Source organism: Cyanistes caeruleus, chromosome 6 (assembly GCF_971803275.1).
Source record: "Cyanistes caeruleus chromosome 6, bCyaCae1.hap1.1, whole genome shotgun sequence".
Classification (NCBI taxonomy): Eukaryota; Metazoa; Chordata; class Aves; order Passeriformes; family Paridae; genus Cyanistes; species Cyanistes caeruleus.
Window position 1 is genome coordinate 22,615,278 of NC_141706.1, and position 14,389 is coordinate 22,629,666.

The 14,389-nt window shown below is 42.9% G+C and overlaps 1 protein-coding gene across 20 annotated transcripts in view; it reads right to left on the bottom strand.

Moving 5' to 3' along the window:
- BRSK2 (BR serine/threonine kinase 2) overlaps positions 1-14,389 on the bottom strand; it is a 302,009-nt gene that overhangs the window by 101,626 nt on the left and 185,994 nt on the right. For all 20 annotated transcript variants that reach the window (XM_086895631.1, XM_086895630.1, XM_023928934.2 and 17 more), the window contains exon 3: positions 1,816-1,901. In XM_086895631.1, the coding sequence (XP_086751757.1) occupies positions 1,816-1,901 (86 nt within the window). The remainder of the gene's footprint in view (positions 1-1,815; positions 1,902-14,389) is intronic.

A 14,389-nucleotide genomic window follows, 5' to 3' on the forward strand; every position in this document is an offset into this window, starting at 1 on the left:
CCTGAATACAGAGAAAATGTCCTCTGAATCCATTTTCAGGATTAAAGGAGAACGTACTCCCTGTGAAGCCTGATTTCTCTTTGCTGCCTGTCTGCACACAGATAGACACACTGTCTGCCCTGTTAGATCTGGGCCTCTGTCCTCATCTGCAGCAAGCAGGGCTTCATGGAGCCATGACCATTTATGCCACTGAGGACAGAGCATTCAGCATGCAGGTCTGAAAACATCTGAGCCAGCCTCCACCCAGTGCCTGCACGAGCTCTTTCTGGCACCTGCATTCCACCACGGATGGCAGGCTCTGCCCCAAAGGAGAAGGGGGAATCCAAAGGAAATTACTGCCTGCTCTACTAAGCTAACCCTTAGGCAGAGAGGCCTCGCTTCTCAGAACAGGAATTCATTGCTCCAGTAACAAGACTAGATGAATAGTCCATGAGGGACTGTTACCTCCATTCAACACACTTTCTTTGGATAAACAGTCATTCCCTTCTTGTGTTGAGACACTAAAAAGAGGTCACCGGTGGATGGTGGCTTTTAAAAACTGTTTAATCTTTTTTAACCACTCTCTTCTATGTGTAATAACCTGTTAAAAAGCTGGAAATAACAGAGTTCCCTACTGGGTCACCCTTTTCTATTTGGAGAACATTGATTTTTTTTGCTGTTGTGCCAAGATTAATGTGGCCTGTTTGTTTGACAACAGATGCAACATATTTGGTGCCCCAAATCAAGCTAAAGTGATTGTCTGAGGACAACATCCCTCTCTGGCACTGGTAATGATCTGGAGAAAAAAAAAATCTTAAAAAAACCCCAAAAACAAAAATAAAAAAAAGCTTTGTTACATAACTGTCACTGCAGAACCATCAGGGGATTACAGTGGCCCTTAAAACCAAAATCTGTTGCTGATGGGACAAATTTGAAGCACTTTTAGTGACTGTTGAAGGTTTCAACTGGCAAAAACTGTTAGACAAAGGAGGTTATCCAAATTATCCACTCTAAGTCTGTTACAGCTTTGATTCAAAATGGTTCCAGACCTTACAGGTACAAACCTTCCTTCTTGCTTGTTATTTTAGAGAAAATATTGTTTTGTCCACTTCTATTTAAGTAGGAAAAGAAACAGCATGTAAGTTTCTTATTAGTAAAGGATCACTCCAAGAAAGACATTGAAGTGCTGGAGAATGTCCAGTGAAGGACAACGAAGGGTCTAGGGCACAAGTCCTGTGAGGAGTGGCTGAAAGAGTTGGTATGTTTGGCCTGGAGAAAAGCAGGCTCAGGGGGAATCTTACCACTCTCCACAACTTGCTGAAAAAAAGCTGTATCCAGGTGGGGGTCAGTCTCCTGTCCCAGTTAAAAAGTGACAGGATGAGAGGAAATGGCCATAAATCGCACCAGGGAAGGTCTGGATTGGATATTAGGAGCAAATTCTTCACTGAAAGGGGTGGTCAGGCATTGAAACAGGCTGTCCAGGGAAGTGGTGGAATCATCGTTCCTGGAAGTGTTCCAAAAACATGTGGATGTGTCCCTTGGGGGCATGATTTAATGGTGAATATAGCAGCAGTAGGTTAATGGCTGGACAATGATAAATTTTCCAACCTTTATGATTCTATTAAAGTACAGAGAAGAATGTGAGAAAAACCAGGGAAATAATGAGTGTTCATTCCTCATCCAAATACCAAATATCACCAGCAGTGGGTGAAAACACACCTGTTCCATTCTTTCAGAAACATTACCAAGTTCTAAAACCCTGATCTCCCTCCCTTCCACCCTCCCTTTCTTCCTCCTTCCTTTCCCCTTCCTCTGGCAAAAGCCAGTAATACCTACAAATATTTTTTATTTTCGTAAACATCATGCAGCTTTAAAACGTGGGGATGTTCTATCAACTTCAGGATGGCTATTTCCCTCTCCACCTGGAAGAAACAAAAAGAAAAAGAGAAGATTAGAAGCTTGGTCTTAGAATACTTTAGGTATTATCACACATTTTCTTCCCATTTATCCATTTTCCACTCCTCTTCATATGCAGAGGATACACAGAATTGTAACAATGTATCTTATTTAGCATGACATAATTTAACAAAAATTCAATTTATTCAGCCTCAGCACTCCCTGCCCTGCAGAACAGAAAACCAGCAGAATTTCAAGGTTGAAAGAAAAGTCCCAAATCTACCAAAGAAAATTAGCTGTGGGAGTTTCATGAGCATTCAAGGCCTCACAATCCAAAGCCAATGACATATTCTCAAAGCACAGAAACTCAACATGTCATGTAGGGCTCTCCTGACCTCCCACAGCCACAGGTGTGTGGCTGCTCTACGAACTGCATATTCAATTAGTGTTAGAAAATCCCCATTCTGAAGAACTTGCCATGTGGGGGAGAAGATATAAAGTAGTGTGATTTTATAGCTCCAGAACTGAGGCACATAAAGGGAAAGAAATATAAGAAGTGACATAAGAAGTACAAGGCACAACAAGAAATTAAACCAGATTACTGGAGATGCAGTGTTCAGAGCCTTAAGCACAAGACTGTGCTTTCCCTCAATTCCCAGTCTGCCCAAGTGTGGCTACTTGCAAGAGCATGTTTTCAATGCTGAGTTAACAAGTTGTGACTAAGTCCCTGTAATTAGCACAAGCCCTGTTCTCACCCAAAATTCCTATCATGACCACTAAGGGTGTTCATTAGAGATGGAGTCAGTGCAATTCCTCAGCTGTTAGCAAAATTGCTCTGCTGCTTGAAACTACTCTGTAACTGCTGTGATATGACCTAGGCTAAGTCAAAGGGAGTTAATGTAGCACTGTGGAGACTTTGGATATGTGAAATAAACTCTGCAACAAGATGCGGGCTAAGCATTGCACAGTCGGGCATGCCAAATTTCAAGGAATCCACAAAGGCAGGAAAAAGACCTAAAGAAGCAAACAAGGACAACCAGGTGGGATTTTTTCCAGTCCTTTAAATAACCAATTGTCCCAGAGCTGCTATACTGACAAACAAACCATGAACAAACTAGAAAACCATCCCTTAATGCCTCCCTTGCAGGGATCAGATGAGTAATTAGGAACTTGCCCCAGCACACCTTTAGTTCTTGATGTCCTTTAATTTCCTGAGGGAACGTCCTCTGCTAAGCCTCAACACGGACAACTTTACCTGAATGCAAGTAAGATACTCTGCAGGAAATTAGAAATTGGTAGTTTGCAGTACTGTGCAGGGGAGGATTTCCCAGCATGTTGGTTATCACCCCAGATCTCTCTTCCTCTACAGCACCACATAAAAACAGCAAAAGCAACTTTTGCTCTACATCATCCTTAGCCTTCCTCACATACCACGATGGAAGAAAGTATATTTGTACATATGCCAATCTCAGTCTTTCAAAGACACTTATTCATCTCTCCAGAGTCAAAAGTCATCTGAGAGATTCCACTTCCACACTTGGGAACTCTGAAAATAGCTCCTTCAGAGAAGCGGGGAATGCATTTAAACATGTATGTACGCAGTTCAGCACTGCCAGCACTGCTAGGAATTCAGTGATACAAGTGCTTGATGGTGACAACTCTGTGGGTGTTAACTTACTCATGACCAGCACTCTGATGAAAGCTACTTATACAAACAGGAAACAAAAGCTGGGTAGATTTCAACTGTTCAGCTATTTCACCACAGATCCAGGGGGTAGCTAGTTTATTCCATTTCTGCCTCCTCTTCAAGACCTGTTACTCTTCTTTCTTACAAGATATGCACTGATACTTGCAGAGAGCTTGTTAAGCCCTATAATTGATAAAAGTTGGATTTGCTTCAAAAATTAGGAAAAACAAAACAGAAGAAGCACCCACTCTCACAACACTCTCCCAATAGTACTGAGATTCACCATAAGCAACATGTACTGCAGCTGCTCAGAAACTGCAACTCCAATGAGGGTCCTTTTGGATGGGGAAGAACAGGTATTTCATGGGGAATGTGACCAGTGTATTAGCTATGGCAAGGATAGTCCAACCCCAGTCTTCCTCCTGCCTATGAAAACTAAAACTCCCTGCAGCTGGGCTGTATAACTGCATTGGCGATTCCTTCCGAGAAACCTCCTGGCTGGTTCAGTGGCAATGTAAATTCAGATCAAGTGAGTGATGGATGGCAGCATCCAGTCAGGGTCCTGCTTGGTTACTGTCCTAAAACATGAGAAGTGGCAGTGACTACCACTTGGAGGAGGGAATTCAGCTACAGCACTGAGAGGCCTATGTTTGGTAACAGAAAATCACAATAGAAAGACAGTATCTACTTATCACCTACAGATTTATTTTAGGAACCAACTGAAAAGACTTAACCCAAGTTGCTTTTCTTCCATCACAAGTGTAAGAGTGTAGAAGGTTCTATTTTTAAATTCCTGGGAACTAAATCCTAAGAGGAAATACAGTTCTGGAGGTCTCAATTTCAAGCCAGGTATGTAGAGAGCATCTGTCTTGATGTGCCTGGCAGCATTTGACTGCAGTGTGTTCAGTTCAGTGGTGTGTTGTCTGCGCCAGTCAGCTTTCCACAGTCTGCTACCTCTTCTATCTGTAAACCAAGGACAAAACTGATCTACTCATCTCAAGTAAGGCTTTCAAGTAATGCCCTTCAGTGAAAGGACATTTATAAAGGAAAAATGTCATTACTGTACTTCTTGTAGTCCAGGATTTTGCCTCATGTAGAGGCACAAGACACTAGTGGTTGTATTATTTTAGGATCTAGAGATTCCCAGTTCTATAAACAGCAGTCTGATAAAGCTCATCCTCAAAAAATCTTACAGCAGTATCCTGCCTCTTTTTCCTTTTAAAGCAAAACAAGAGTTCAGAGAAATATGCAACAGATCACCTTCTCAGAATTACTACTACAGTCAGTACTAATGGGTGACTCCCCTGGATCCTGTTAATTTTTTATATCCCTGCAAAGAAGCCAGTAATTGATACGGGTTGGACACAGACTGGAGATCTCAATAGCGATGTCACTGATGCATGGCTCAGGAGGACCTAGCAGCCATCATGTCACGAGGAAAGGAGAGGTATCTGAACTCAGTGGCAAAATGAGAGGCCTGAAATAGCATGCAGCTTTGCCTTCTTCCCCAGAGCTTTGCCAGCCCCCGGCCTGCCTTTTTTGCGCAGCCCTGTGTTTGCGAGCCATGGAATGCTGTCCAGCTCTGAGCTGGCAAGGACAGGAGAGAGGAGAAACCCTGCAGGGGTGTTTGCTTTAATGCACATGCAATTATCAGAAAGCAGGGCAAGCTCAGAATAGCTTGTCTAGGGAGGCTCAGAGCCTGTGATAAACAGGAAGCATGGAGAAACATTTGCCTAATGGTTAAAAGAGAAAGGAATAAAGCAAAGCTTTTCTGTTGCATCAACATTGGGTCACATCACAGGATCCCAACAACAGCCAGGGTTGCCCCATGCCATGGTGGGCCACTGACTGTGCCTCGAAACTGGGAGAAAAAGCTGTGAAAGGCTGTGCAGGGCAAAAGGACACACTGGAAACATGTAGCTGTGCAGGTGCCATGCAGGTGCCAATTAGAGGTTCTAAAAATCTGTGCAGGAGGTTGATTTGACAGGATGCTCCAGTGATTCAGCTAATGACAAAGTGCAACACGGGGACACAACGCGACCCTTAGAGGAACCACGCAGTACTTTACGTCCCTCTCCTCCATCTCTACTTCGCTGTCATTCTCCCCCAGAGGAAATTGCATCTCTCTGCTTTAAGCCCATCTTGTCAGAAAATCTGTACTGGCAACAAGTGCTCTGCTCTCTTGCCTTTTAAGTCAGGCACACAGGGTGTTAATTCACTTCGAAGGCAAGGAGGGCAGGTCAGGGGAGCCTGATAGTTTGTCTCAGTGAAGAAGGAAGTTTCCTTTCCTCTTTCATTCATTAGGTCAGTAACTATTGGGTCACTCATGACCCATCTGCTCCTCGAAAAATGAAGGCTCACAGCTGTCTGATATTGCCAGGCTGTATTTTATCTACCAAACCTATGCAAGCACTATGCAAAAACCATTCCTAGCAGTTTCTCAAAGTACACCTTCATGCAAAGAGCTGGGGGACAGCAGTTGACATTTCTCCTTGGAAGCTTTGAAGCTCACCAGCAGCACACCAGAAAGCCCTCTCTTTCTCCATTAGCATCAATAGCTCCCATATGGCTCAAAACGCTGGCTTGCGAAGGAATTCCAGAGCTGCAGAAATGGTGAAGGGCAGCAAAGCCCTGCAGGATGCACACTTGTTACGCTGTTTTCCCTACTCACAGAGCAAAATGGTGCAGGGAGAGAAGGCGTGGTAGGTTTTCCTGTGAAAATCAAGCTCTCTCTAATGTTGACCCTACTTTGAGGTAAGTAATCAAATACTTTTCAGAACTCATGCCTGTCCCTCAGTTATGAGAAACTCATCCAGGACACGACCTTTTCGGAATTCAGAATTCTCTATGCTCAGAACGAACTTCAAAGGATGCAGAGATTTGGCTGCTTATCCAACTCCTCAGGCTAGAACTCAGGTTGGAAACCTTGTACCAGAGCACCTACTTTCTCCAATGTCTGGCCTGCTGTGCAGTAATTTGCATTTCCATGATGAGGGCACAGAAAGCAGAGTAAATCACTCTGGTATTTCACTGAGTTGAAGTGGCAAAACCAAAGGCATCTCATAGGAAGAAACTAATATTAGGTTCTCTGAAAATCTGTGTTCCTGCCATAGCAGAAATATCACAGCAAAATACCTAGGGTTTTATTAATTTGGTACTTATGCTTTCATGTTATGTGGGACTGAGAGTTAAAAATGGTGAAAATGCCTGGCTTTGGTGAAGACTGTCTAGGTCACTTGTTCACTCTTGCCCATAATGACAGAAATAGGCTACTCCTGAGATCAGAAGAGAACAGCATTAAAGCAGAAATGGCTTTATACAACAAGTAACTGCAGGCCCATTATGCCCTGTAGGGTCATCACTGCTGTGATGGGACATCGCTCCTCCAAACAGATTAAGCTATTACCAGATCTAAGCAATACCAAAACATCTAATGCATTATATCAGTTGCATCCACAATTTCTATGGGAGCATAAATAGAGCTGAAATGGAAAAAATATCAGGGTTTAAATGATTAAAGTATCTTCCTCTGCAGCTCTGAATTTGGCTGATTTTTTTGCTCAAAATGACCTTTCATTACCTTTATCCAAAACTTATTTAGTAGTCTATTATGAATGCAAATGGAGAACTATGAAAGTTGTGCATCTGTGGGGAGTATTTCTTGCTGCTGTTGTGGCCATTAACCTCACATTTCTGAATATTCTGAGCTAGATTCAAAAGCTACTGAAGTCAACAAAAGACATCAATTGACTTAAGTGGGATTTGAATCAGACCTTCTAATGATCATTAAGTGGTATCTGGAAGAAATCTTGTATTAAACAATTTTGACAAGTTAAATGTTTTAACATGAATTCAGGTTTTCTGTCAAGTACCAGTAATTAAAAAAAGATTTTACAAAAAGTAGATAAATGAGGAGAAAAACTAGACTTAGATCTCCATAGAATCAGACAGCTAGACAATGCTTTACAAAATACTTACAACAAACAGACAGAATTACTGGAAAGCTGAGCGATTCTTCATTTTACTGAGGGCCCTATTATGGGCTCATTCTACCACAATTTCTGTTTGCATGTGTGCTTCTCAAAGCTATTTCTCCATAAATGAAAATGAAAATAGGTATGTGTGAGAAGCAAGATGCATATTCGATTTTAAAATTTTCATGTGCAGACTTCTATAACATGAAGCTTGAGAAGGAAAACTTACTTTCCATAAACTAGTATTATATCAAAATGTCAGTTTCTTGTTTATCTCCATAAACCCTTCAAAACTGCAGCTCTTAAACTCCACTGAATTTCAAAATTTAGCATGAAGTTTGAGAGTATCCAACTTGACTGGATGGATACTGTGTTAATTTTCATGGAAATCCTTTCTGCTGTTGCCAATGCAGCTCCACAACAGGATTCATGGCCTGGCCTGACACATGGATTCCAGGGTCTTGAAGGGACAGATCCTGCAGGTTATCCAGCCATGGAAAATCCTACCCAGGAACGTCACAGTTTAACTCTGTAGTTAACACCTGCTGTGTTCCTCAGGGCTCTGCCATCAGCTCCTGAGTAAATATGGCACTTTGACTTATCTGCATCGTATGCTGCTTTAAGAAGCATCAGGGCTTCATGCAAGAGACACTGATGGGAGCTGACAAGGAGTGGATTTATTCATTCAGCGCTTGAGATGATCTGCTGCCCGGTGGTACACAGCTAACGAGTGACTGACACACAAGTCTCTGCCAGCAGTCAGCAGAATAGGCCCCTTTCACTGGAAGGCAAATAGCCTCCCTGTGCCTCCTGTCACCTTCAGTGAGTGCCACATCCTGGCTGCCACCGCCAAGTAGTGCAGGACACAAACCTGCAGTCACTCTACAAGAGAAATAACTTGATCTTTGACTTGCCTTTCTTTTTCCCTCCTTATCCTGGGTTTTAATGTTAATGTATGCAGTGCTTTCTATAACTCATGTGCATCCAGCCTGGTATTTATGAGAAGCCCAGCACCCCCCATGCAGCAGCCATAGCCAAGTCTGTGTGAACACTGGTAACCACTGCTCCAAAGCAGCACACTCAGTCCCTGTTGTGTGCGCAGCCCTCCTTCCACACATCTACAGTGCTCACCCCAAACGGAGAGCTGTAGGTCTAGTCCACCCTAGCAAGGCACAGAATCAAAGAATCACAGAATAACCTGAGTTGGAAGAGACCCACAAGGATCATTAAGTCCAACTCCTGGCCCTGCACAAGACACCCCAAGTAGTCACACCATGTCTATGAGAGTATTGTCCAAATGCTTCTTGAACTCTGTCAGGCTGGTGCTGTGACCATTTCCCTGGGCAGCTTGTATACAAATGTATGCTGGGCTCATTTCAGAGGTTTGTATGACCCTGTGCAGGAAAGGAGTGCAATTCATAACTAATTTTCCCCAGTAGAAGTTACTTCTTCTGAAGAGAGAAGATGTAACCCTGAACATTTAATGCCTTGTGGGCTGCTATGCTAAGCTACAGAAAAACAGTCATTCCACACAGAGAAATAAGCTGTGAAATTAAGGGGTACGGAGAGTTCAGCTTCAAATAATACAGGTGCAGAACTTCTTGTATTATTTGAGACATCACAGATTTAGTATGGGCAACACCAAAGGTAACACTGGAATGCTGGAGCTAAAGAGTGTGTGGAGAATGCAGAAGATGCTGAATCTTATTAAGGAAATATGGACAAGCACAAAGGAGTCAGTATAGCACAGCGCAGCAAAATGTTCTGCCAAAAATATAGTGTGGAGCTTCTGAGAGCACTGGTTGAGGATATGATAAGGCAGAGGGGTTCCCAAGAGCATCTAGGAATGGGACTGAGACAGTGAAGTGATGCTGACTGCACCATAGACGAGATCCTTGAGGGAGTCCACCATCAATAAGAAGAGAAATTTAAAAGCACAGTTTTGGAAAAGCTTCAAAGGATGACTACTCTACCATTTCCTATGTGTCTCAGTTAGCTTCTTTCTCCCTCTTCCTTTTTTTGCTCCATTAGTCACACTGGCCCCGTTTAGCTCTTTGGTATTGTCTTACACAAATGTCCTTTACATTTTCTGTAATACTCTTCCAGAAGCAATCAATGGGATTGCTGCTATTCCCTTCTCTACATCTTTCCTTAATAGAAATCTCTGGTTCCCTAAGAAGAAATAAGGCAGGTAATAAATGCTTCAGGAGAGGGCAGAACAGCTGGAGCTCTGCAGAGATTGGAGGCAGAATGCAGACTCTATTCCTGTCTTGCTCTTCTCCACAACAAGCTTAACATCATTGATTTCAAAGAGTGGAAAACAGGTAATACGATTTTTGTTATTCTGCTATATTCTTCTGCCATTCACTTTTGGTTGCCCCTTACCTCTTTAGATAGATATTTGTATGTATTTGTCAATTAGGATCTCGTTTCAGCTGAACTAATAAACTTAGTGAGATACTAACAGCTGATGTCTAGAAGGGATTCTCCAGCCCAGTAGTCCCTCACAGCTGGCAGTGACAGACGCAGAGTCTGAAGCAACCCACAGCTCACCCCTTTGTTTCCAAAATAAGGTGTTGAAGCACAACTGCATCCCCCAGAGGGACACTATCCCAGACAAAGAGCAGCGTGGACCTCACTCAGGAACTGAGAAAAGGCCAAGGGCAACACTTTCACGGAGTTCATGTTTGCACTTTGCTTTGCAATAGAGAGGGAGCCTTGAGGGGAGGCCTGGCAGCTGCAGGCAGAGGCATCAACAGCTGACTTCCTGCCAAACTGTGGAGCCAGTGGCTGGCTGCTCAGGGAGGCCAAGCAACCTCCAGCCCAGCTCTTCTGCCCCAGCAGCTGCCAATGGTTTCTATCACCCTGCAGCAGAAATAGCAGCTCCCACCTCACGTGCACCAGCTCTACGTTAAGTACTTCTATGTCCTTTCCATCTTAGGGACACTGATCCCAAGAATCCTTGTTCTTATCTGTGATAAGAAATCAGTCTGCTTTGTCCATAGTTCTGCACAGTTCCCCCAGTGTGCCTCTCTAGTGACATGACCATATCTGTGTACCTCTGTAATGACACAAACCAGCGCTTCAGTTCCAGCCATCCCTGCCACTGATCTGGATGTGGGATTATAACTTTTTCATGGAGACCCACCTCAACCACAAGCATGTTTTTTCATATCTTGCAAAACATGGGAAATCAGCAGTAACCACTTAATGTCCCTGGGCTACCTGCTTGGATGTAACCAAGAGCAGATGAGCTTAAAGCCTGTTCTCTCAGCTCTGCTGACTCACACAACAAAATTACTGGTCTCAGCCTCAGCTCCAGGTCAGGAGTAAGCTACTGGTGGACAGTTGGCTGTCATAAAACTTTCCCCTCCCTCAGCTACTGCACCTCAGTTTAGAGAAAAGGCACAAGCTTCCAAGATGATGCTAACCCTGACAGAACAGCTTTGTCCATGGTGCCTGTCACTTCTTCCATCACATCAAGGATACAGCAAACACAGCAGCACTGTCTGGGAGTTTTCCATTGGGGTTTAATCTTCAAAAGAATGACTAATAAGGCAGGAATTGAAGTACAAAGCAAGAGGCAGAAAGAGAGAGGAGGAAATAAAATTTCCTATTTTGCCTCAGTCTTGAGGCAGCCTGTGCTCCCTCCTTGCCTCTCCAGGTTCAGCCTGCAACAGAAGACATTACAGCAAGACTTGTACTCCCCTCAGTGAAGACAACATCTTCCTCTGTTTTGTACAAGCAACAGAAGCTGCAGAAAATTAGTCCATTGCTGCCATCAGCAACCAGGATCTCTCACAGCTGGGAGTTAAGAGATCAAAGACAGCAACGAAGGAACATTTTGTTTCTCAGTTATTTTATCTCTGCTCCTCTCATATCCTCCTCATCACACACCAGTCCCTTATTGCTGGAGGTGCTGATGACATCTTGCAGACTATCAACATCAATATCAGGATCAAGAAGCCTCTTGGCAAGCAAGGTTTACAAACAATTGTAAAGATAGTTTCTCAAGCATCTCAAAACAAGTGATGGGGATAAGCTAAATCATTCCTCCTCCTCATTGTCTGAACCTACTTAGGAAACGAGAGCTCAAGACACCTCTGGCCATATCCAGCATATCCTCTGGTGCTGAACACAGTAATTTTTCATATCTTCATTCTGTTTTTCAATACATTATTCAGTCAGGACAGGCTTTCAGAAGTACTTGGCATTGGCCTATCTCCTTATCTCAAAGTCTGTGGGATTCTTACTATTAATTGAGACCAGAGACAGCCAGTAATGATTGGCAAATTCCATTTTTAACTTCTAGGTCTCAAGAGATGGGTCTTGTAACATGAGGTCTGCCTTCCTATTTATGAATCTGCGCCTCAGACATTACTTCCCAGATCCTGCAGTATTTCAGAACCATTCCGAGTTCTGATGGTGAATTCTTCAGCTTCACCATACTAAGCCATAGCCAAGCATATTCCCTATCCTAAAACAGGTCCTCTTTTCCACATAGTGACAATCACTTCTGCAGTATGGTCTTGAGTTACCTTTGTCACTCCAAAACAACCTATATTGTTATGACAAGTCCTGTACTGCAGTGCAGATGCACCCACCAACACAGCATTATTGCATAGAGATCAGGGAGAGCAATGAAATTGAGGCATTTTAAATTTGAGGAGGTGGTATTTTTATTATTTCTGAAGAAGTTGTGGTTGTGCATCTTCAAAACAGTCATCTTAGGTGCCATTACTTGAGTCTTTTCCCATTCCTTTGTATCTGTCCTATGTATCACATCTAACACAGAATTCACAGCAATTTGGCTTTTGATGAAGAGCAAAGACAGGACGCAACACTTTGGTACATCAGGCGAAAAAGCATCACTAAAGAAAGTGCTAATGACTCAAAAATTACATAGCTAGAGCAACAGGAAAGTTCCAACGTTTAGCAAATTAGCTTAATTCTCTGAAGACAATAGACTTGGATGGAGATGCATATTCCAGTTATTCCTGAAAGTGGCAGAGAATGCATTCCAAAAAAAGATGAGAATTTGAAAACTGGGGGGTTCACTTAAATCATACCACCTTAGGCCTGTACACCTTGGGATGATCTGGATGATATACATGCATCCTGCTTTTACAATCTAATTCAAACTCCCTTGCACCTGCCAAGTACTTAAGAAAACACTTATATGTGCATTGATTGAAAGTGAGATTGAAAATGCCCACAAACAATTTGCTGAGAAGATGGCCGGCTAAATTTGAAACCAGCAATATTTGAAATGGACAGCTTTGGTAGATGTAACCCCTTCAACTTCCTCCCACCCCAACTTTTCAGTGTTTTCTTGAAGAGATTACATTAATCAGTCAGCTGAACCTTGTTCCCAGATGTCTGGAATATGTGAACAACAACCTATGAATCAGGGAGTTTTCCAGTACTCAGCATTATGGTCACAACAGAGTTTTGGAATGAAAAGGCAAAGGATGCTGTTCATGTCATCCTCTCTCTACAGAAAGGAAAACCAATTACCTCTCTTTATAGGAGACATAATTAGCTCCCTTCTTTCCCACGGAGAAAGCCTTCTCCCCAAGCTTATACTGCCTCCCACACAAACGCAGGACAGACAAAAAAGCAACCAGAATCCTGCTGAGGTGGATGCCATGCTGAGGAAACCCAGCAGTAACCTCAGATATGAGGGAACACTGCCTCTGTTGTGAGGTTCATGTGCTGAATCCTGGCTTATGCAAAGGTATTGGTGAAGAAAGTAGCACAGAGATGCTCTCCTTGCACAGAACTCAGAGTATCAATAGCTGGTAAGGAATTGTGGTGATTTTAGGAGGCCATCCCTCTTCTCTGCAGAGGTGTACATAACCATTAAACAGAGTTTTTCCCTTCCATGGTAACAATCTCACTCCATCCCAATCTGAGGGTTATCCACAGTTTTGTCCTGTCCTTTGGTATTATTCTGCTGCCTACATGTTCCTGTATTTAGAGTAGGGCAATCTTATACGTCCAAAGTGGGAGCCTGTTCTTTATTTTAGAGTGCATTCCTTATGCTACCACAGAAACCACATAAAAACAACCCCATTCTGTGAAAGCCTAGAGACTGTGAGAACCCTTTTTTTTGACTATTCCTCCTCTGGTTTTGCATTCTTATTCTTGCTAACGTTTCCAAATTGTTAACCACTTTTTTCCTAAGGCAGGAGTGATTTTCCTGGCAATTTTCCACACATTTTCCATGTTCCCTCCAGGATGGCTGGGGAGTTGGAACTTGTAAAAAGTGTTTTACTTCCATTTCAAGAAAGCGTTTGAAGTGCATGCTTAGTCTACACCATGACTTTATCGCAATAAAAGCAATAAAAGACAGAGAAGTGATGAAAGAAAGGGAGAAAAAAATCACCTTGCAAGTTCTAGAAAACCTGTAGGATAGTAACACATTTGGCTTGAAATGGTGGCCAATGTGAATGTTTTTGGTGGCCAACCAGGAAGTGGGGATAGCTTCTGACCCATTAAACATGCGTTTTGTAAAGCTACGTTTTTTGATGAGATTCCTTTGGACATGTCTTCAGTTACTGTCGTCCCTCCTCCTTCTATAGGAACAGTGACCTGTTTGAGAAACCTGAAATGTCTCCACAGGGTATAATTTAGCACTCTCCAGGCTTGCCAAGATCCCTGGAGCTCTCTTGTGTCTCTCTGATCCCTTATCTTGCTCATGATCTGCAAATGATCAGTCAAGTAAAGCTCACAGGAGAGGAGGCTGCTGCCTACCTACTGAAGGACTAAGTTTGTCAGTTCTACCTTCAAACAAATGAGCAAAGCTTCAATTACAGAAAAATACAGAAAGCTCTAATACAGTCTTATTAAG